Raw genomic sequence first — 16,968 nt, 5'->3', positions numbered from 1 at the left:
CATTAAATTGTTTGGTACAAGTTGTTCCACTTCACAGACTCCAGGACGGTAATCAGCTCTGCTCTCCTCACTACTGCAGAAAATTTCCTTCTCATATGAGTCATTAGGTCTGAAAGTCATATTTTCATGTTAACAAGGTTGTTACGAGACTTTTACCTGAAGGAGGAGCTGTGATCTCCACTGTTAGCGCTCTGATACTTGGCAGGACGCCCCAGGAACTTGTCGAACGATTTGACGGAGAGTTGGACCGAAGAACAAGTGATTAATGTCTGATGTGGATCCAAGATTTTCTCGACACTGCAAGATCACATATTTGCTTTTTCCTTGTGAATTCCTGCAACTTTTTTTTTTTTTTTTTACCCAAAAACAGCAGCTTCAAAATGAGTCTGATGGTTCAGTGACTTGGAATAAGGAGAATGTTTCCTCTTTCATTCCCACTCCTCCTCATCCCCAATCTTAACTGACTGACAGTCGCAGCTTCAACTGTCAGAATCACGTCCAGCAAGTTGAAGAGTAAAGAACTGTAGATCCGTCAAAATGTCATTAAGAGCCAAAGTTTATCTCCAGCATTCAGCAAAGAAAGACATATTCATGCTCTATCACAACGAACGCAACCCTCTGTCTGTACTCTGCGTTAACTTTGTCCGTATTTGGACGTTTGTCTTCGAGAAACAGAAAACAGACGGAAACCTGGTCAAAATCATGTGCTTTTGCTTCTTTCTTAAAACATTCTCACGACCTCCTCCTCCTCCGTCGCCATGTTTGTTATTGTCATAGACTCTCACCTCTGCGCCGCCCTCTAGTGGTTGTATTGCTCAACAACCATTTGTTCACTGTTATGTTACGTTACGGCAGCATGAACGAGCCGTCACGTGCAAAAAAAAGAATTCTAAACAGAGTTTGGTGGATTTGTGACAGCCGCAGCTTCTCTGGTTCAGGAAGCCGGGCATCATGGGTAATATCCAGCTTTCAGTTGACCGCGGACACGGAGCCCAACAGGAATTTATCACCACGTGTGGCTGTAGAGGGCGCTGCTGCTCAGTTAAAGTTACATCGTGTTGCTCTAAAAACCGGTTTGTACCATGTTTCCCATGATGCTCCGTTACCTCATGTAGATTTAGTCTGACCCAGATTCAAATGTAGAGAGACACTTCTAAACATCAGTTATTATTCAAATAGCGTACACACACACTCACACACACTCACACTCACACACACACACAATATAAGACACAAACAGAGGTAAGAGCTCTGTGTGCTCTCGCCTCCATAAAAGACATTAGAAGATAATCTCACTCATTTGAAAAGAAAAGGCTTAAACCAAAGAAAAGAAAACAAGGACGATGTTAAAAAGCACAGAGAGAGCGTTCTGATTGGCTGGTGGTTGTTTGAGTAATAATCCTCATCAAACCTCGTTTTAACACTTTCATGATGTTTTTCAGCAGCGGACGTTCGCTGCTCTGTGGTGCTCATGGTTGCTGGCAGCCTTTGTTGCACACGGATCAAACTCCGTTCCCACTCATGAGGGATTCAAAGAAAACAACACATGCACTAGACCAACTCTTCTTTATGAAAACAGCATGAAGCTGACTCTCCTCAGCCCACAGTGTGTTTGGATCTGCTGTAAACAGATTCTCCCACCGCTCTTATTCTGTTGCATCTGAAATGCGTGTGTGCTCCCCCCGATATTCACGTCCTGTAATAACTCAGGACTATATCGTATATAAAATATATTATTTACCTGAGCACACCTCACTCGTCCTTAGTGCGGACAGTTTCATCACAGAGTGCCACACTCAGTTTATGTTTGAATCTACTCTCATTGGTATTCATGGAGTTGACAAAATATTAGGAACACCTCCAACACAATGCAGCAGCAGCGAAAACTACAGCCTTGTGCTCGGATGGCACCTTTTCCACGAAGTCTGTTCAAGGGCGGATTTGTAGCCTAATCTGGAACCAGTTTCTTTTTGTTTCTGGTTGTAACGTCTGCAAAGAAGATTGAATATTTGTATCTACGGAAGCCAAAGCGAAGCAGCAGTCGTCTGTCCAGGAGAAATTGTTGAAAAAACGAAGTCGGTGTCAGTGTTGCTGGGAAATTAGAGACATGGACGAGGTGACGTGGCTTTAGCAAGTCGAACGAACGCCGAACCAGTCCTGGCAGTAGAGTTCCTACTCCCCATCTCACAGTGTTGAACATCTGCATTATGATTTCTCCCTGTTTGTTTTTCAGCAGGATTATGAAAAAGTACTGAACAGATTTCGAAACAACTCAGAACAAGAATTTGAAAGTTTGGAGCAGATCCAGTCAAACTCTATATTTAGATATTCCTTTGACATTTTTCACTGATTTTCCCAGAGAATGATGATTGATGGTAAAATATCACGTTTAGGGGACAGATATCTGTGAGTTTGTGTAATTCGGTGCATCTTGATTGAATTTGAAGGAACAGTTGGGCCTCTAGTTATCACACTGAGTTTAATTAGGATATGACACTGTGTTGGATGGCTCTGTGGATGATCACATACTGGAGCAAGTCAATTACCGCACTCTGCCTGTGTTTTTGCCACTTTCTCAATTGGATTACACAGGATTTTTCTGAGCTGACTCACATTTGTGTCATGTTTGTCTTTTAAAGAGCGTATAATCCTCCAGCTCGCTGTTTGTTCAGCGTCTAATCTGTCTGAGGGGCTTTTTGTGACTCCGCGGTAAAGTAGACGACTTGTAGCTTTGCCTCTGCAGCATCTGTTTGTGTGGAAAAAACCCCAGAAACTGTGTCCGTGGAAACAACATCCTGTTCGTCTAACCCACTGCTGCTGCATCCTGGGAGTCTTTTCACAGGAAACACGATTTCTGTAACTACACCGAGCCGCTACCTGAGCTTCATTGTGAAGAGACTCATCACGAACCACTTGCACATGTACTCGACAAACAGAAAAAAACATGCAACGCTGCCTGATGCATTATTCCACTCGCTCTCCCTCTCGTGTGTCACTAATGGAGTGAAAAGCATCGAGGCGAGAGTGACGCCGGGCAGTGTGATGGGAGCTTGAATATATTCTCAGTGATCCGCTCTAATCTCGCACCGCAGCTGCAAAGCGTCACTTTAAAACAGAACAGCAGTGTCTGGTCGGACAAATAGTTTCAGGATTATCTGTCCAGGTCCTCAGTCTCTGTGATCAAATACCTCGCAGGTGAACAGGATGTTAGATTTTATTTTATTTATGAAGCCAAATCATCTTGATGGCCCCCTGGTGGCTGGCTGCAGTACAGGTCATACTACTTCCTCCATGTTGGCAGATGGGACATGGATCAAACTCAGAGATGGTTTCTGCCATTTTAGGTCGTTCTTATCTCAAGATGTTGTCAAATGTTTCTGGTTTTCGAATCATAATAATGAAATATGTGAACAGTGAAGTTTTTGCAGTAGAATCTTTAAAAGAGTTTTAAGATGATGGAAATCCCTAAATGTAGATGAACAAACTAACGAACTTTCCAATGAGATAATTCTTCTTTTTTAACGTAAAATATTAAAACGAATCATGACGTAAATGCAAATGTTTTTTTGCATTGCTAAAACTTTTTTCCATCGGCAAACACAGAGTGAGATATTGACGTGTCTGTGAAAGACTCAGCTGATATCATCAGTTAACATCAGTGGAGGCTCAGGTTAATGGTGTTAGGTTGATTAAATCAGGAATTTGGGGATTTAGAGGTGTTGGTGTTTATCTCTGCAACGACACGCAACCACTTGCTGCCTCACATTCAAAGCCCCAGTTTTCCTCCCTTACCTCGGCCCAGCGTCTTGCCAGCGGTCGGGGGACTTGACAGAGCCGACAAGCCGGAGGTTATCTGCTGCGAGCTGAACGTCGAGCCTGGACAAGCCCTGACAAAACCATTAGCTCCCGTGACCTCCAGCTCACTGTGGCAGCGCCATAAATTATCCTCGGCATGAGGAGGGGGAGGTTGGCGGCTCGCACCTTTCACCTCCTTCCCTCGCTGCTTTACCACCATTTAATTACCTGTGTTTATTCCATTATTTGTTGACGCCGTTACTGTAACAACAGATTCAAACGTTTAAAACCCGGCTTGTGTTACCGCTGCCAGGAACCTCACGACTCAAACACTTATTTGTTGGAAGCAGACTTTGTTCTCAGATGTTGAGCCGGTTCCAAAAATGATTCTCTTCAAACGCTCCCAGGAGTGAAGGCAGATGAATATTTCGAACGCACACACACCCATGCACTGTCAGGATCAACTGTGCGTTTCTAAAGACTGACTCCAAATATTGAGAAATAGTGCGTCAGGTTCGAAAGGTGGAAGGCGCATGTTTGTGGAAGTGTTTTCTAAACGACAGGACAGAAACACGTCACTCTGAAACAATCTGCGTGAGTGTTTCCTTCCAGGCAGGAGGACGCTGTTTGTCTCCGCCTCACAAACACAACACAAATCAGCTTTACAAAAACACGAAGACATTTCTATTAGTGCTTGCTGATCTGCTGCTGCTGTTCAAGTTTAGTTTGGCACATGACTGATCTCCCCTCTCCTCCTCTCCCTCTCCTCCTCCTCTCCCCCTCTCTTCTCCTCTCTCCCCCAACTGGTCGAGGCAGACTGTTCCCCACACTGAGTCTGATGACGGTGAGTTTTTATCTTTCCACTGTCATCAAGTGTTTGCTCATCGTGGAATCTGTCGTGTCTTTACAAATAAAAAGAATGGATGTAAATGTTCATCAGGAGAGAAGCATGCGATCAATCTGCTCTGAAAGCAAATCCCCCAAATCTGATTTTGTTTTTAATTCAATCATCTTCTTCAGTTGTGATTTTTACTTTAACGAGTTATAACTTAATTGATCATAACTTCAAACATAAGTTAAAAGCCTGTAGAGAAAAATTGTTTGTCCAACATGACATTTATACTTTAACTCTTGAAAGGAAAATAAAATGAGAATAGAAATCAATATCTGTCTAATGTCTGTGTGTGTGTGTGTGTGTGTGTGGCGGAGTTTTAGCAGAAACAGACAAATTCACAGGTAAAGCGGATGTGATGCAATTAAAAGGCGACTAAAGTGAAACCCCTTTAATCTAATTTAGGATAATGTAAAGACACAAGTCAACACAATACATAACGTAGGTCCGGTTGTTTTAAGACATTTTCATGAAGAGTTGTTGCATCTTTAATAAGAAGCAACATTTATAACTTTTTTCCCAAATAAAATGATAAGTCAAGGGGATTTTTCACAACCTGGCAACCCGAAAGTTGTTCCTATTAAAGTCTTATGTTATGACTAATTTAAGTCAATGATTTATTTACTATTATTAAAGCAACATGGCTACAACCACAGAGCTTCTGCAGCACACACACACACACACACAGTAGACACGATCCAGAATCCCAGTCACACAATTAACTTTACACAACAGCAGTAATGAGTCAACCTCACACTGTTTCCACTTAATTAAACTTAACCAGAGAGTGAGGAGCGATTTAACTCTGTCTGCTGTGTGATTTATGCTTCATTACCTAAATATAGAAACTGTTATGTTAACCTGCTTTGCGACTTGAGAGAGAACTGTTGTTAATGTCATTCATGTTGTTCCAGATATTGAAACTCATGTTCATTCCCCAGATCACTCCATCAAATAGAAATATAAAAAATGACTGGAGCGTCCTTTTACGCACATTTACGCACAGGAAATCGAATGAGATTTTCGGGTAAGAGAGGACAACCTGTATGTGTGCGTGTGCGTGTGTGTGTTATAAACGCAGGTGGTGGTCCTCCTCAGGCAATAAACCAGCAGCCTAAACATTCCTCTGTAATAACTGCGGAATAAAGAGGCTTCTCCCTGCACCTCCTCCAGTCCAGCTCAGTCTGGAGCTGCAGGAAACAACGTGACCTCATTCTGTGAGAGCGGGGTCTCCCACTGCTCCAATAAAGTCTCCACATTCAATACAACAGCCTTAAATACACGGACACGTGCACTTCAATTCATTGAGACACATCTAGAGGCGACTGGGGACACATTGACTGAATGCGCATCATCCACTTCCAGGGATTTTCCTTCTCCATCCAGTGACATGATCTTTACAGTAGCCAGACGCGGCTCTGTGTTATTTTAAAGATAATGTCACAAGTTGCAAAAAGAAAAACAACGACAAGATGTCTACGTTTAGTTTTGAAACACCAGGAGTTTGTTTTGGGGCCAAACAAAGCGCACAGATCTCGCTCCATGACGCACAGGGGGGGTTTAAACTTTAAACGCCACTTTTCGTTTCAACCAGCGTGAACTTACTTCTTCCGCGCTCCTTCATGAACGAAATCAGGTCCTTGTAGAACTTGTAGTCGTCCTGGTACGGCTGCGCCTCCACCGTGATGTTCTCCTCCTTCAGGTTCAGGTAGATCCCCTCCGAGAGGAAGTAGTGCGGCCGGTCGTCCTGGCGCAGGTCGTGGAAGATCACCACGGCGCGGGACGTCCAGTTGAAGTGCTTGTGCAGGACGTTGGCGAATTCCCCCAGCTTGGTGGTGGAGGGCCCGCTGCGCACGATGGTCCTGTACTCCTCCCGCTTGTCGAAGCCGAACGCGGGACCTCCGGCTGTGATCAGCGGGAGCTTCCAGTGGGACGCGAATCGCCCCACGGAGGCGAGCGGGTAGACGCAACCGGGTCCGAAGAAAGCGTCCGGGCGGAAGTAGAGCTTCGCGTCCACGGCCACGACCTGCGCACGGCTCTCTGCACAGGAGCCCGCCGCGGGGTCCTCGGTGCTGTAGTTGAGGATGTTGATGGATCGACCGAGCAGCAGCCCGTGTTTCCCGTGCAGGTCTTCGTGCGCCATGAGGATGGCCGGGAAGACGCGCGACAGAGCCCACGGGTATTTGTGGTAGTTGTCCGGCAGCATCACGGCCACGGTGATGTTACCTGAGCAGCCGGGGAGGAGGCAGCAGGACAGCGCCGCGAGCAGGCAGCATCCCAGCGCGCTTCTGCATCCCATCGCGCGTCCCAGCCGCGTGGAAGTCCCGGAGAGCGAGTACGACCGCGGAGGGCGCACCGTTTGGAGAGGAGACACGGGCGGCTGTGGCACGCGTACACCAAACCATAGGTATCCGTCTCCCTCGATCGCTGTCTCCTTCGCTCCCTCTTCAAAACTCAGACAAAGTCGGGGACTGCGTCATGATGTCGTGCCAGCCCCGGGAGTGCCATGCGTAAAATCCTGGTGGAATGGAGTGGTTGTACGTCCCGCAGAGGTTCCTCCGGCGCAGCGCGGTCCTGGAGCTGCTGGTCTCTCCGAGAGTGATAACATCCATCCAGATGACTGCAACTTAAATCAGAGCAGCCCCCTGCTCTGCCCCCGCACGTCACACACTGCAAGAAATGTCCACAGCGTCAATAAATCACCTCCGAGTCCCAGAGTGTCAGACACATCTGGGTACATTCACAGGATTTCAGTGCAGATTTGGATTTTCTTACAGCTCCCCCTCAATGATCTGCTTCATTCTGCTTCTGAATACAACAACAACAACTAAATAAAAAAAAAACCCCGCTGCAAAGAAAAACAAGACAAACTGAATTAAAAGTGAAAATTCAGAACGAGGCATTTCTTGCAGTGTGTAAATAAATCCTGTAACGCGGAGGTGAGTCGCCCCCTGGCTGTCACTCAACACGTGGGATACGTTTTTCAGGATCTGGGCCTGATCAGGTCTTTACTCCTCAAGAGGTTGGATTATTTTGGATTTATCAGATTTTTTGTTGCAATCGCTGCAGTAAATATGCAGCTGCCTGTTGGTGGCGCTGTAGATTGACCACACGTACACAAACCTTCACCTCCCGAGTAAAACCTCGGCCCTCAGTGGGGAATCACTGCTGCGGTGACCTTTGACCCGAGGTACTGGAGTATGTGTGCCCCGGTTCCCACTGGCTCATTTGATGACTCAGTTAGAGGAACGCTGTAATTTCTGCTGAGCCCTCCGCGGCCACATGTGGTCATCGCTCTGTGGCTAACCAGTCTCCGAGGTTAACGACAGATATGTTCCCGTGTAGAAGTTTCTTCTTTCTCCAGAGAGGCCAAAGGTCAGTACCTTGCTCAGTGGCAGGAGTCGAACCACCTCTCCCTCCAGACCAGCCCGTAGAAGCTTTGTTATCTGAACCTGCAGCGTCTCTCCACTGTGCTGGAGACGCTCGGTCACATCCAGCCCTCGACTCTGCTGCTTCCGGCTCCACGCCGTTTTTTTTGTGTTTTTCTTTTATTCTGTCTGTTTGGAGCTTCCTCCGCCCACGACGCGGCACCTTGAGTTAGACGTTCGTGATTCATCATTGTACTGCTTCACAAGAACGAGTCGCAGTCGAGAGGTTTACACGCCGTGAAAACATCCACCTTTTAACTTGTTTAGTTTTGCAATGAGTCATTCGGAACTACAGCAGAGAGAGGCACTTACTGTCTGTGGTAGACGGAGAAAAACATCACCCATCGAACAAGAAAACTCGAGTTAGAGAAGTCGGTTTTTATAAAGTCTAAAGGAATAAATGGTAAAATAAGTGTTTAACAGCAGAGATCTGATTTGTGAGGTTTTCCTCAGAGTGACTGGGACTCGGAGAGAAGACGGAGGCCTCGCTGCAAATCGCCGCCTCACAGGAACTTCTGGAGACGAGGGAAGCTTCTCACCCGGTCGTGTCTCGGTGTAAGAAGTCGACCACCCTGCGAGACTGAATCTCAATGTGCCCCCCCGGGAATCAAACCCTGAACCCTCACTGACATCAGCTGGTCAGTGATGGAGTGTGAGAGGCAGCAGGAGGAAGAGATGCATCACAGTAATCAGTAGATTCACAGTTCGTCATCTCGTCACGTTAAAAACACAAACACAACAAATGTTTGCAACATGTTTTTCTGCAGTTTTCTTCCATGCAACATGTTATTGGTGCGTTACTGCCCCCTGCTGTCAGTCACAGGTCAACAGATGAACACACTCGTTCAAGCGTTCATCTGATGAAACATATTTAAGTTCAGTTAAAGACTTTGTGTACGTGGATAAAAGTTTTTAATAAAGTGTTTGAGTCCCGCTGCATTTTCACATAAACACATAAACAACACAAAGACACAAGTGAAGCTGTGAATGATATTTATTAATAAGAGCTTGTTTGGAGTCTCACACACAGAAATCAGACGTGTGTGTTGCCCACATTCATAATGAAGCACTTTGAATAATCTTAGTTCAGAGCGATGACTCGTTTAAAGCTGATCCCAGTGACACAGAGGAGACGAGAATAATGACGTGTCACATTCTCAGAGTTTAACTCAATTAAATCATTAGAGGACACAGAGCTACTGTAAACATCTGCACTGTTCATGTGTATCTGAATCAAACTGGACTCCTGATTACAACCTCACCAGTCAGTGCAAAGAAACACGAGCAGCCGCTACGTGAACTGAACCAAAACAACAATAATGGAGCTCTGAAGCCGAACGGAGCTCGTCTTCACACATTCACTCATCCTCTTTGTCAACACGTGGTTTGTAGTTTCAACTGAATCTGTCTGTTGGTCCGTTTTTTCTTCGGCTTCGGATCCTCGATCTTCACTGCTTCAGCCAGGTGAGCAGCTGGGGGGTGTAGTAGGTGATGATGATGTCAGCACCTGCAAAATCAAAGTTTAGTTGAGTGCCTGGTTTTCTTTGATAACAGTCGTGATACTAGAAACCTCCGCAGCAGACACGCCCTCCCCTCCCCCCCCCCTCTCACCCGCCCTGCGGAAGGCGGTCATGGCCTCCATCACAGCGGCCCGCAGGTCGAACGCTCCGGCCTGCGCTCCGTGCCACATCATGGCGTACTCCCCTGACACGTTGTACACCGCCAGTGGGTGATTGGGGAACTACAAGGAGACAAAAATAAAAAATCTTTTTCACTTCTGGGATTTTTCTCTTCCCAGTGTCTCACAAAATGGAAACTGATTTAGTTTCAGACCTTGTCCTTGACCTCTCTCACAATGTCCAGATACGGCAGACCTGGTTTCACCATCAGCATGTCGGCTCCTTCTCTCACGTCTCGCTCCTGCAGCACAGAACCACAACGTCTCCCACAGCTGCGTCGACGTGAACAACAAACGCACCGTGGACACACGAGTCAACTCACCACCGCTCGGACGGCGAGTCCTCTGGCTCCAGGGGGCAGCTGATAGCAGCGTCTGTCCCCGAACGCAGGTTTGGACTGAGCAGCGTCTCTGTGGAGAGACACAGCGGGATGCTTCAGTCTGTTCTCACCTCAAAGCTCGATCTCGTGTTTGATTCCAGACTCACTCACCTGAAGGGGCCGTAATAACAAGAGGCAAACTTTGCACTGTAGCTCAGCACTGACACCTGCAGGAGAACCACAACACTGTTATAATGACATCGAGTGTAGCTGGGGTTTTTGGGGGGTTCGTCATTTTCACTCATTTACCTTGTTTCCCAAACCGTTGGATAGCAGCGCTTGTTTTATAGCTCGGACTCTTCCATCCATCATGTCAGACGGGGCGATGATGTGACAGCCTGAAGGAGACACATGACACAGACGGTACAATTAGTAGAAATGTGAAAAGAAAGAAACTGTACGTCTCAAGATCGTTAAAATCCAGAGGCAGGGCAGAGTTCACAGAAGGAAGAGTGGCGGTTCATGTTTGTCACACGAGAAACTAAAGTTACCGGCCAGCGCGTACGCCAGAGCCACTTCTCCCAAACGCAGGCAGCTGGCGTCATTGTTCAGAGTGCCGTCGTCGTTCAGGATACCTGGGAGAAAAAATACGTGACGCACATTATCTTCTTTACGTGACAGAAACAGGAGGTGAATGATCTGAGGAGGCACCGACCACAGTGTCCGTGAGACGTGTAGGGACACAGGCAGACGTCACACGCCACCAGCAGCTCTGGAAACAAAGATCGGATCTTCTTCACTGCCAGTACGGCCGGAGTGTCGTCTTTGTCAGCGCCTGAACCTCGCTCGTCCTGAAGAGGAAAAAAAAGACGTGACGTCAAGAAACGGTTCTGATGAAACCACAGAGACGAGTCTGGATGTGTTTTTTATACCTTTGCTATTTTTGCCGGAACACCAAAGATCAGCACACACTTCAAGCCGTTCTCTACAAGCGGCTGCAACAATCCCTCCAGCTTGTTCACCCCATATCTGTTCATGAGAACACATCGAACATCGCGTCGTTAGAATGTGAGAAAAAAACACAAAAGGCAGTTTCAGGTCAGAATTTGTTTCATACACGGAAAAAGAAACTGAAACTCTTCAGGAACTGAAATTCAGAAGCTTGATTCTCTTCTTATCTTTGTCCAGGTCCAGTGTTCGACTGGCTCCACCCAGCCGCACTGCTTTTATCTCTGGACAACACCCACAGTGGGTGAACCTGACAGTTACAACATGGCCGAGACGGCGTTCATGGACGTCGTTCTCACCTGGCCTGTCCTGGCAGGCTGCCGATGGGCTCCACTGCATCCGCACTGTCTCTGTAGGAGAGTGAGAACCAGAGGTGAGGAGGGGGGAGGGGGTCCACACCAGTAGAAGTGTCACAAAACACACTGTGGTTTACTTCTGGTTCATTCGTCATCTTTAACGACAGAAACTTGGATCCACAAACAAAGAATTTTCATTTACGTGATGAAGACTGGGTAGATGAGATTGTCGGGTCTTAAATCCGCAGCACAGGTCTGCCAGCATCGGAGCGTCGGGTGGAAATATCCGCTGTGGATGATCGACTCCGCCGGCGTCTGCATCTCTGCTCTGAAGTAAAGAGACGATCGGTGATGAGACACAGACAGAAACGCAGTGAACTGGGCAGGTCCCTTTTAACCGCTCTCACACTCTCGTGCTTCAGCTCAGTCACCGTTTAAACTGACCAAGCATGCGTGACGCTGCTTCTCCAAACAACCGCGGCTCTGTCTGGCTGCAGAATAAGCATTTATACTGAATAACAACCTTTTATTTTGGTAGTTTATGACCTTTTCCTCCACGAACATTTCTTCTCCGTGCCGCCACTTTTTATTTCTGCACAGGAAAAAGAATATTTTCTTGAATTTCTTGAATAATGATTAACTTTTATGTTACAGGTCAAAAACTTTGGCTCGAATTCCATATTATCGTTGACTGACTTTTCTGACTCAGTAGAATCAGGTGGTTTTTATCTTGTTATGATTTCGCAAATTCCTGTCGTCCAAACTAATCAGCACATATCAAGAGTTTGAGCCCACGATTCATGAAGCCATGTCAACTTTAATGAATCAACCCTGAATATTATGATTGGGCAATAAAGCAAATAGAATGTTTCATTTGCATAATATAACTTCATCAATAATAATGTGAGAAAAGTCCAATATATATGGATGTAATGAAAATGTTTTAAACTGTACTCTCTGAAATAAAGAAGATTTTAAAACCACAACCTTCAATCAGGAGCAAAAGTCTTTAAACTTTACAGAAACAATAAGATAAGATAAAATAAGAGAATCCTTTATTAGTCCCACAATGTGGACATTTGCAATATTACAGCAGCAGGAGTCAAAAATAGGCTTCAGTAAGTAATAATAGGTAACATGCAATAAGATAAATAAGATAAAGTGTAAGAATATAAAAGATCAAGAAAAATGCAAATGGAATAAAAACAAACATATGTAATGTAAAAACAGAAGTGTGAGAATACGTCCAGTGAACGGATGAACATGAACCATTGTGCTGCACAGACAGAGTGAATATTGCAGATTTAAGAAAGTTAAACCAGAGTTAAATGATTATTTGGTGTATTTCTAATAATTTGTCGTGATTATTGTCTTTATCGACTTAGATGAACATTTCTATCTTAATATATATTTTGGCTACATCGCTCAGCCCCTATCTGATGACACACAGTCTGATTTCAGTGAAGTTGTGAATATATATATATTATAATAAATGTTAGTAATAAGTTCCTCGATCGGTCTTTAACAATAACAATCAGGATTAAAAGCTCATGTGACACGTGACTGTACGTCAGCTGCATGTTGTCGTCACCATGTTGTGTTATTTTCATGTAAACGTCATTTTCTTTAAATCTGTCAACACGGAAATGAATTAAAACACAAAGCTCACGTGTCGAAGCTCAACAGCAGGAGAACACGTGGTCTCTGGTTCTCAGTGAACACACGTTGTGTTGTTGTTGAAAAGCTTGAAACACAAAAGTAACGATGGAATAAAGTCACGATCACATGTGTGTGTGTGTGTGTGTGTTCCTGCAGAGCTGCACGTCATTTAGTCACCTTGCTTTTACAACCATGCCACGAAGAAGAGTTTCAAACGCAACGACACTGCGGTAGTGTGTTGATTCAGTGACATTAAACTGAGACCACGTGTAGAAAAACATCACAAATGGTACAAATACACAGTTTTTACCTTGTTGTGATGAAAACCTGCGACTTCTCTCACTTCTCACTTTAGTTTTTCTTCTGCAACCGAAGGCTGGTGGTGACGCAGCTACCGCCAACTAGCGGCTGGAGTCTGAACTATTTGGCGAACTAGCGTATAGGCGCATGACCGCCCCCTTCTGGACTGGAGTGTGCAGCAGTAGCTTGGCAGCAAACTAAAATATAATTCTTTAATCCTGATTCTCTTGAGTAGTTTATTAGAGGATGATGTATATACCAGTTAGTAATAATTAAAAGGAGACAGAGAAGAGAATTACATTAAAAGTAACAAGACTATTCCAGATGATGACATGTCTAAGTATTCAGTAACCATTGTTTTACAGAATTGGAAAATGAAAAGTTGAAAGTTGTGATGTTCCTTAATTCTGTGGGTTCAGTGTTCCAGTCATGTGCTTTATTTATGTAGCACTTTGTTAAAAACGAGTGTTTTGACAGCAAGCAAGAAAAGAAGATAAAAACTTGAACACATAAAAGCAGTAATAATAATTCAGTAAAAATGAATGAAAAAGAAAAAAGAAAAAGGTGAAAAGACAACGTTCAAAAACACAGTAAAAAAACTACATCACAGGAAAGCAAGTCTATAAAAATGGGTTCTAAGAAGTGATTTAGAAGAAGTCACTCACTGTGATTGTATTCCACAGTCCCCTCTGGTGGGAGCTCTTATTGATCATCAGATTGTGAATACAAGTAAAATCAAGTACAAATAAATACTAATAATAATAAATAAAACAATAAAGTAGATTAGTAGTAAACAATATGTTGTGTTTTTTAACTCTATAGAATAAATAATATAATCCTGACCCACACTCCAAACCAGCAGGAGGCGGTGAGGCGCCAATAAGTTGTAAAAACCCAAAAGAAGAAGAAGAAGAAGAAGAAGAAGAAGAAATCTCACCGGCCACTGTAGAATCCCGACATTTGAGTTCTCGCGATATTTCGTCAGCGCGAGAGAAGCAGAGGCTCTGAAGCTGCGATGCTAACGGGCTGTTAGCTCCGTGCGCGGTGTGTCGTCCGGACTCATGGAGCAGGAGGCGGCGCGGAGTCGTTGAGGTAAACTGACGCGTCGTTCGCGGAGCACCACGTGTTCACGGCCGTGTGCAGATGTTGTGTGCAGATGTTGCGACGAGCACCGCTGCATCACCACTGACAGGGATTAGCTCGCATGCTAACAGAGGCTACACTGTGAACCACTGAGGCTCTGCAGCGTCGACATGTCGCCGCTGCGTCACTTTAAACCTTTTTAACACTTTATTCACGTGAACGTAATGAAGCTGACACGTCACTGGGACTCAAAGATGGACGCTGGACTCACTGTGTGTCCTCCAGGATGGTGTGGGCCCCGTCCTCTCCTCTGAGTGTCAGTGTGTGTGTGTGTGTGTGTGTGTGTGTCATCTCATTTCCTCACTGTGTTGTTTTGTGTATTTGTTGTGAGTCAGTCTCCAGAGCTGCTGAGCTGCCGTCACCACCAGCAACACAACCAGCAACACAACTCCACCAGCAACTCCACCAGCAGCAGCACAACCTCCTCGGGGTTTGAAGATGTAGCCACGAGAGAAGAGCGTCATCTCCCTCATCTGTGCTCAGTGACGCCTCCTCTTCAGCGCCTCCCTCTGCTGTCCTCGCTCTGGAGCCCGTCGGTCAGACCGCCCCTGGTTGACGCCCCCCCGCCGCGCTCCAACATGCTCTTCTCCCTGAGGGAGCTGGTCCAGTGGCTCGGCTTCGCCACCTTCGAACTCTTCCTCCACTTGTTGGCTCTGCTCGTCTTCAGCATGCTGGTGGCCCTGCGAGCCGACATGTTCGTGACCTCGCTGAGCTGGTGGCTGGTCTTCGTCCCGCTGTTTGCCGCCGACGGCCTCAGCACCTACTTCACGGCCATCGTGTCCATCCGGCTGTACCTGGAGAACGAGAAGCGCCTGGCGGTGCTGCGGCTCCTGTGGGTGCTGACGGTGCTCAGCCTGAAGCTGGTGTGCGAGGTGCTGCTGTGTCAGAAGCTGGCCGGGCAGGAACAAGCCAGAGACCTGTGGTTCGGCCTCATCGTCTCTCCGCTCTTCATCCTGCTGCAGCTGCTCATGATCCGAGCGTGCCGCGTCAACTGAGGAGCGGCCGTTAGTGGTCGTGCTTTCACGTCGCCAGTCAGAGAGCAGTCCTCGTCTGCCTTTTGAGATTTAAAGCATAACAATGGTGTAATTTTCCCTTTGGTTCGTCTGCACCTTAAAGACACAGCAACACTTCTATTGTTTGGTTTTTCACATACGTGTTCCAGGTCACACCAGAATTCAGAATTCTGTCATTTGTGTTTCCAACAGCGACAAAGTTAATGATGCTAACTTGAGTTTAAATTGTATTTTTAAAGACGGAGCAGAATGGAGCCATTTTGACTTGAGTTGTTGTTGATACTTTGCAGAGCACAAAGATTCGGAGAAGATGTCGGAGCAGTAACGGTGCATTTGGACTGTGGTAGTGCCTAAACCATGACTATGGTGCAGTCAAAGGTCGACAGTGATCCATGAGTGAAATTTATACCTGATATTATGTAGTAATGCAAATGTGCACAGACCACAAATTAAATAAACAGGAGGAACCTCAAGGCAGTAATGACCGAGGCATTCAGGCAACTTAGTGGGTCGACGAGCTGCTGCAGCATTGATGTTTCTGTTCCGAGAGGAAACAAGTGACTGCCTCTGAAATTTGGTTTTACGTCTCACTCTGTTGCAAGAAGCGTTCCTCGGGCACTGTGCTCCCTTATCGCCTAGTTTGTCAGCTCCATCAAGACAAGACCCCGATGTATAGGAGCTGAGTGTGATTACTTCTAGCAGTCAACTGTGTGCACACGTCTTCCCTGGATCTTGCTGTTTATTTTGTAACGTTTTCACCTCGTGAATGTGACGCTCATATTTTGTATTATATTATGTATTTGTGCCTCGTTTTAAAAGTCCAGTGTGTAGAATTTAGTGACGTCTAGTGGTGAAGTTGCATGTTGCGGCTGAATACCCCTCACCTCACCCTCCTCTTCCAAACATGCAGGAGAACCTGTGGCAGCTTCAGTTGTCATGAAAATTCAAAAAGGTTTAGTTTGTCCAGTTTGGACTTCTGTAAAAAAAACATGGCGGCCTCCGTAAAGAGGACCCATAAATATTAAATATAAAGTATTTAAATATAAAGGGCCCATTCAAGGGTAAAGAAAACAACAACTTGGACGATTTAGATGAAACACTAATGGAAACATTTCTACGATTATTTTATATTCAATTTCTGCCAATAGATCCTTTCACCTAAATTTTACACACTGAACTTCTAAGATATTTCTGGATGTGGAATTCTGTGTATTATGTATATGTAGAATTTAGTTTGGAAGGAATTCACCATATCTTTTATTTATGTTGTTATGGCATCGATGTTGTCCAACTGTATATACATGTAAATAAATCATCAACATTTTATCACTGTTGTCTAATTCTATCATCAGTGGGTAATAGTGATGGTCTGTTGCTGCAGCTTCTGCCACAAGGAGGCTCTGTTTCTTTCATGGGAACTAAAAACCATAATGTAA

The 16,968-nt window shown here is 45.4% G+C and overlaps 4 protein-coding genes across 10 annotated transcripts in view; 2 read left to right on the top strand and 2 right to left on the bottom strand.

Moving 5' to 3' along the window:
* The window catches only part of spag8 (sperm associated antigen 8), a 46,128-nt gene extending 39,858 nt beyond the window's left edge, over nucleotides 1–6,270 (top strand). For both annotated transcript variants that reach the window (XM_069514125.1, XM_069514123.1), the window contains exon 7: nucleotides 4,612–6,270. The gene's annotated coding sequence lies outside the window, so the exon portion shown is untranslated. The remainder of the gene's footprint in view (nucleotides 1–4,611) is intronic.
* npr2 (natriuretic peptide receptor 2) overlaps nucleotides 1–7,447 on the bottom strand; it is a 41,863-nt gene extending 34,416 nt beyond the window's left edge. Inside the window, exon 1 of the mRNA XM_020105138.2 lies at nucleotides 6,293–7,447. Within this exon, the coding sequence (XP_019960697.2) occupies nucleotides 6,293–6,986 (694 nt within the window). The 5' untranslated portion in view covers nucleotides 6,987–7,447. The remainder of the gene's footprint in view (nucleotides 1–6,292) is intronic.
* A 1,644-nt stretch (nucleotides 7,448–9,091) lies between these two features.
* alad (aminolevulinate dehydratase) lies at nucleotides 9,092–14,876 on the bottom strand. 4 transcript variants are annotated; one of them, XM_069514117.1, is made up of 12 exons: nucleotides 14,731–14,876; nucleotides 11,620–11,745; nucleotides 11,421–11,471; nucleotides 11,046–11,142; nucleotides 10,829–10,964; nucleotides 10,665–10,748; nucleotides 10,423–10,511; nucleotides 10,285–10,340; nucleotides 10,117–10,204; nucleotides 9,949–10,035; nucleotides 9,727–9,856; nucleotides 9,092–9,622 (listed from the first exon to the last, which is right to left on the bottom strand). In XM_069514117.1, the coding sequence occupies exons 1-12, from the start codon at nucleotides 14,808–14,810 to the stop codon at nucleotides 9,564–9,566; spliced, it is 1,083 nt and encodes a 360-aa protein (XP_069370218.1). In that variant the 5' UTR covers nucleotides 14,811–14,876; the 3' UTR covers nucleotides 9,092–9,563. The 4 variants fall into 4 exon arrangements, with proteins under 4 accessions (XP_069370218.1, XP_069370220.1, XP_069370221.1 ...); XM_069514119.1 differs by lacking the exon at nucleotides 14,731–14,876 and adding an exon at nucleotides 14,314–14,453; XM_069514120.1 differs by lacking the exon at nucleotides 14,731–14,876 and adding an exon at nucleotides 13,387–13,538.
* On the top strand, nucleotides 11,166–16,858 carry tmem203 (transmembrane protein 203). Of its 3 annotated transcripts, none has more exons than XM_069514122.1 (2): nucleotides 11,166–11,494; nucleotides 14,855–16,858. In XM_069514122.1, the coding sequence occupies exon 2, from the start codon at nucleotides 15,098–15,100 to the stop codon at nucleotides 15,512–15,514; it is 417 nt and encodes a 138-aa protein (XP_069370223.1). In that variant the 5' UTR covers nucleotides 11,166–11,494; nucleotides 14,855–15,097; the 3' UTR covers nucleotides 15,515–16,858. The 3 variants fall into 3 exon arrangements, with proteins under 3 accessions (XP_069370223.1, XP_019966941.1, XP_019966942.2); XM_020111382.2 differs by lacking the exon at nucleotides 11,166–11,494 and adding an exon at nucleotides 14,329–14,468; XM_020111383.2 differs by lacking the exon at nucleotides 11,166–11,494 and adding an exon at nucleotides 14,609–14,748.
* The last annotated feature ends 110 nt before the right edge of the window (nucleotides 16,859–16,968 follow it).

The sequence above is a fragment of the Paralichthys olivaceus genome, chromosome 18 (genome assembly GCF_024713975.1).
Source record: "Paralichthys olivaceus isolate ysfri-2021 chromosome 18, ASM2471397v2, whole genome shotgun sequence".
Taxonomy (NCBI): Eukaryota; Metazoa; Chordata; class Actinopteri; order Pleuronectiformes; family Paralichthyidae; genus Paralichthys; species Paralichthys olivaceus.
The sequence above is the reverse complement of the archived record's forward strand: the minus strand, read 5'-3'. Positions and strand labels throughout refer to the sequence as shown.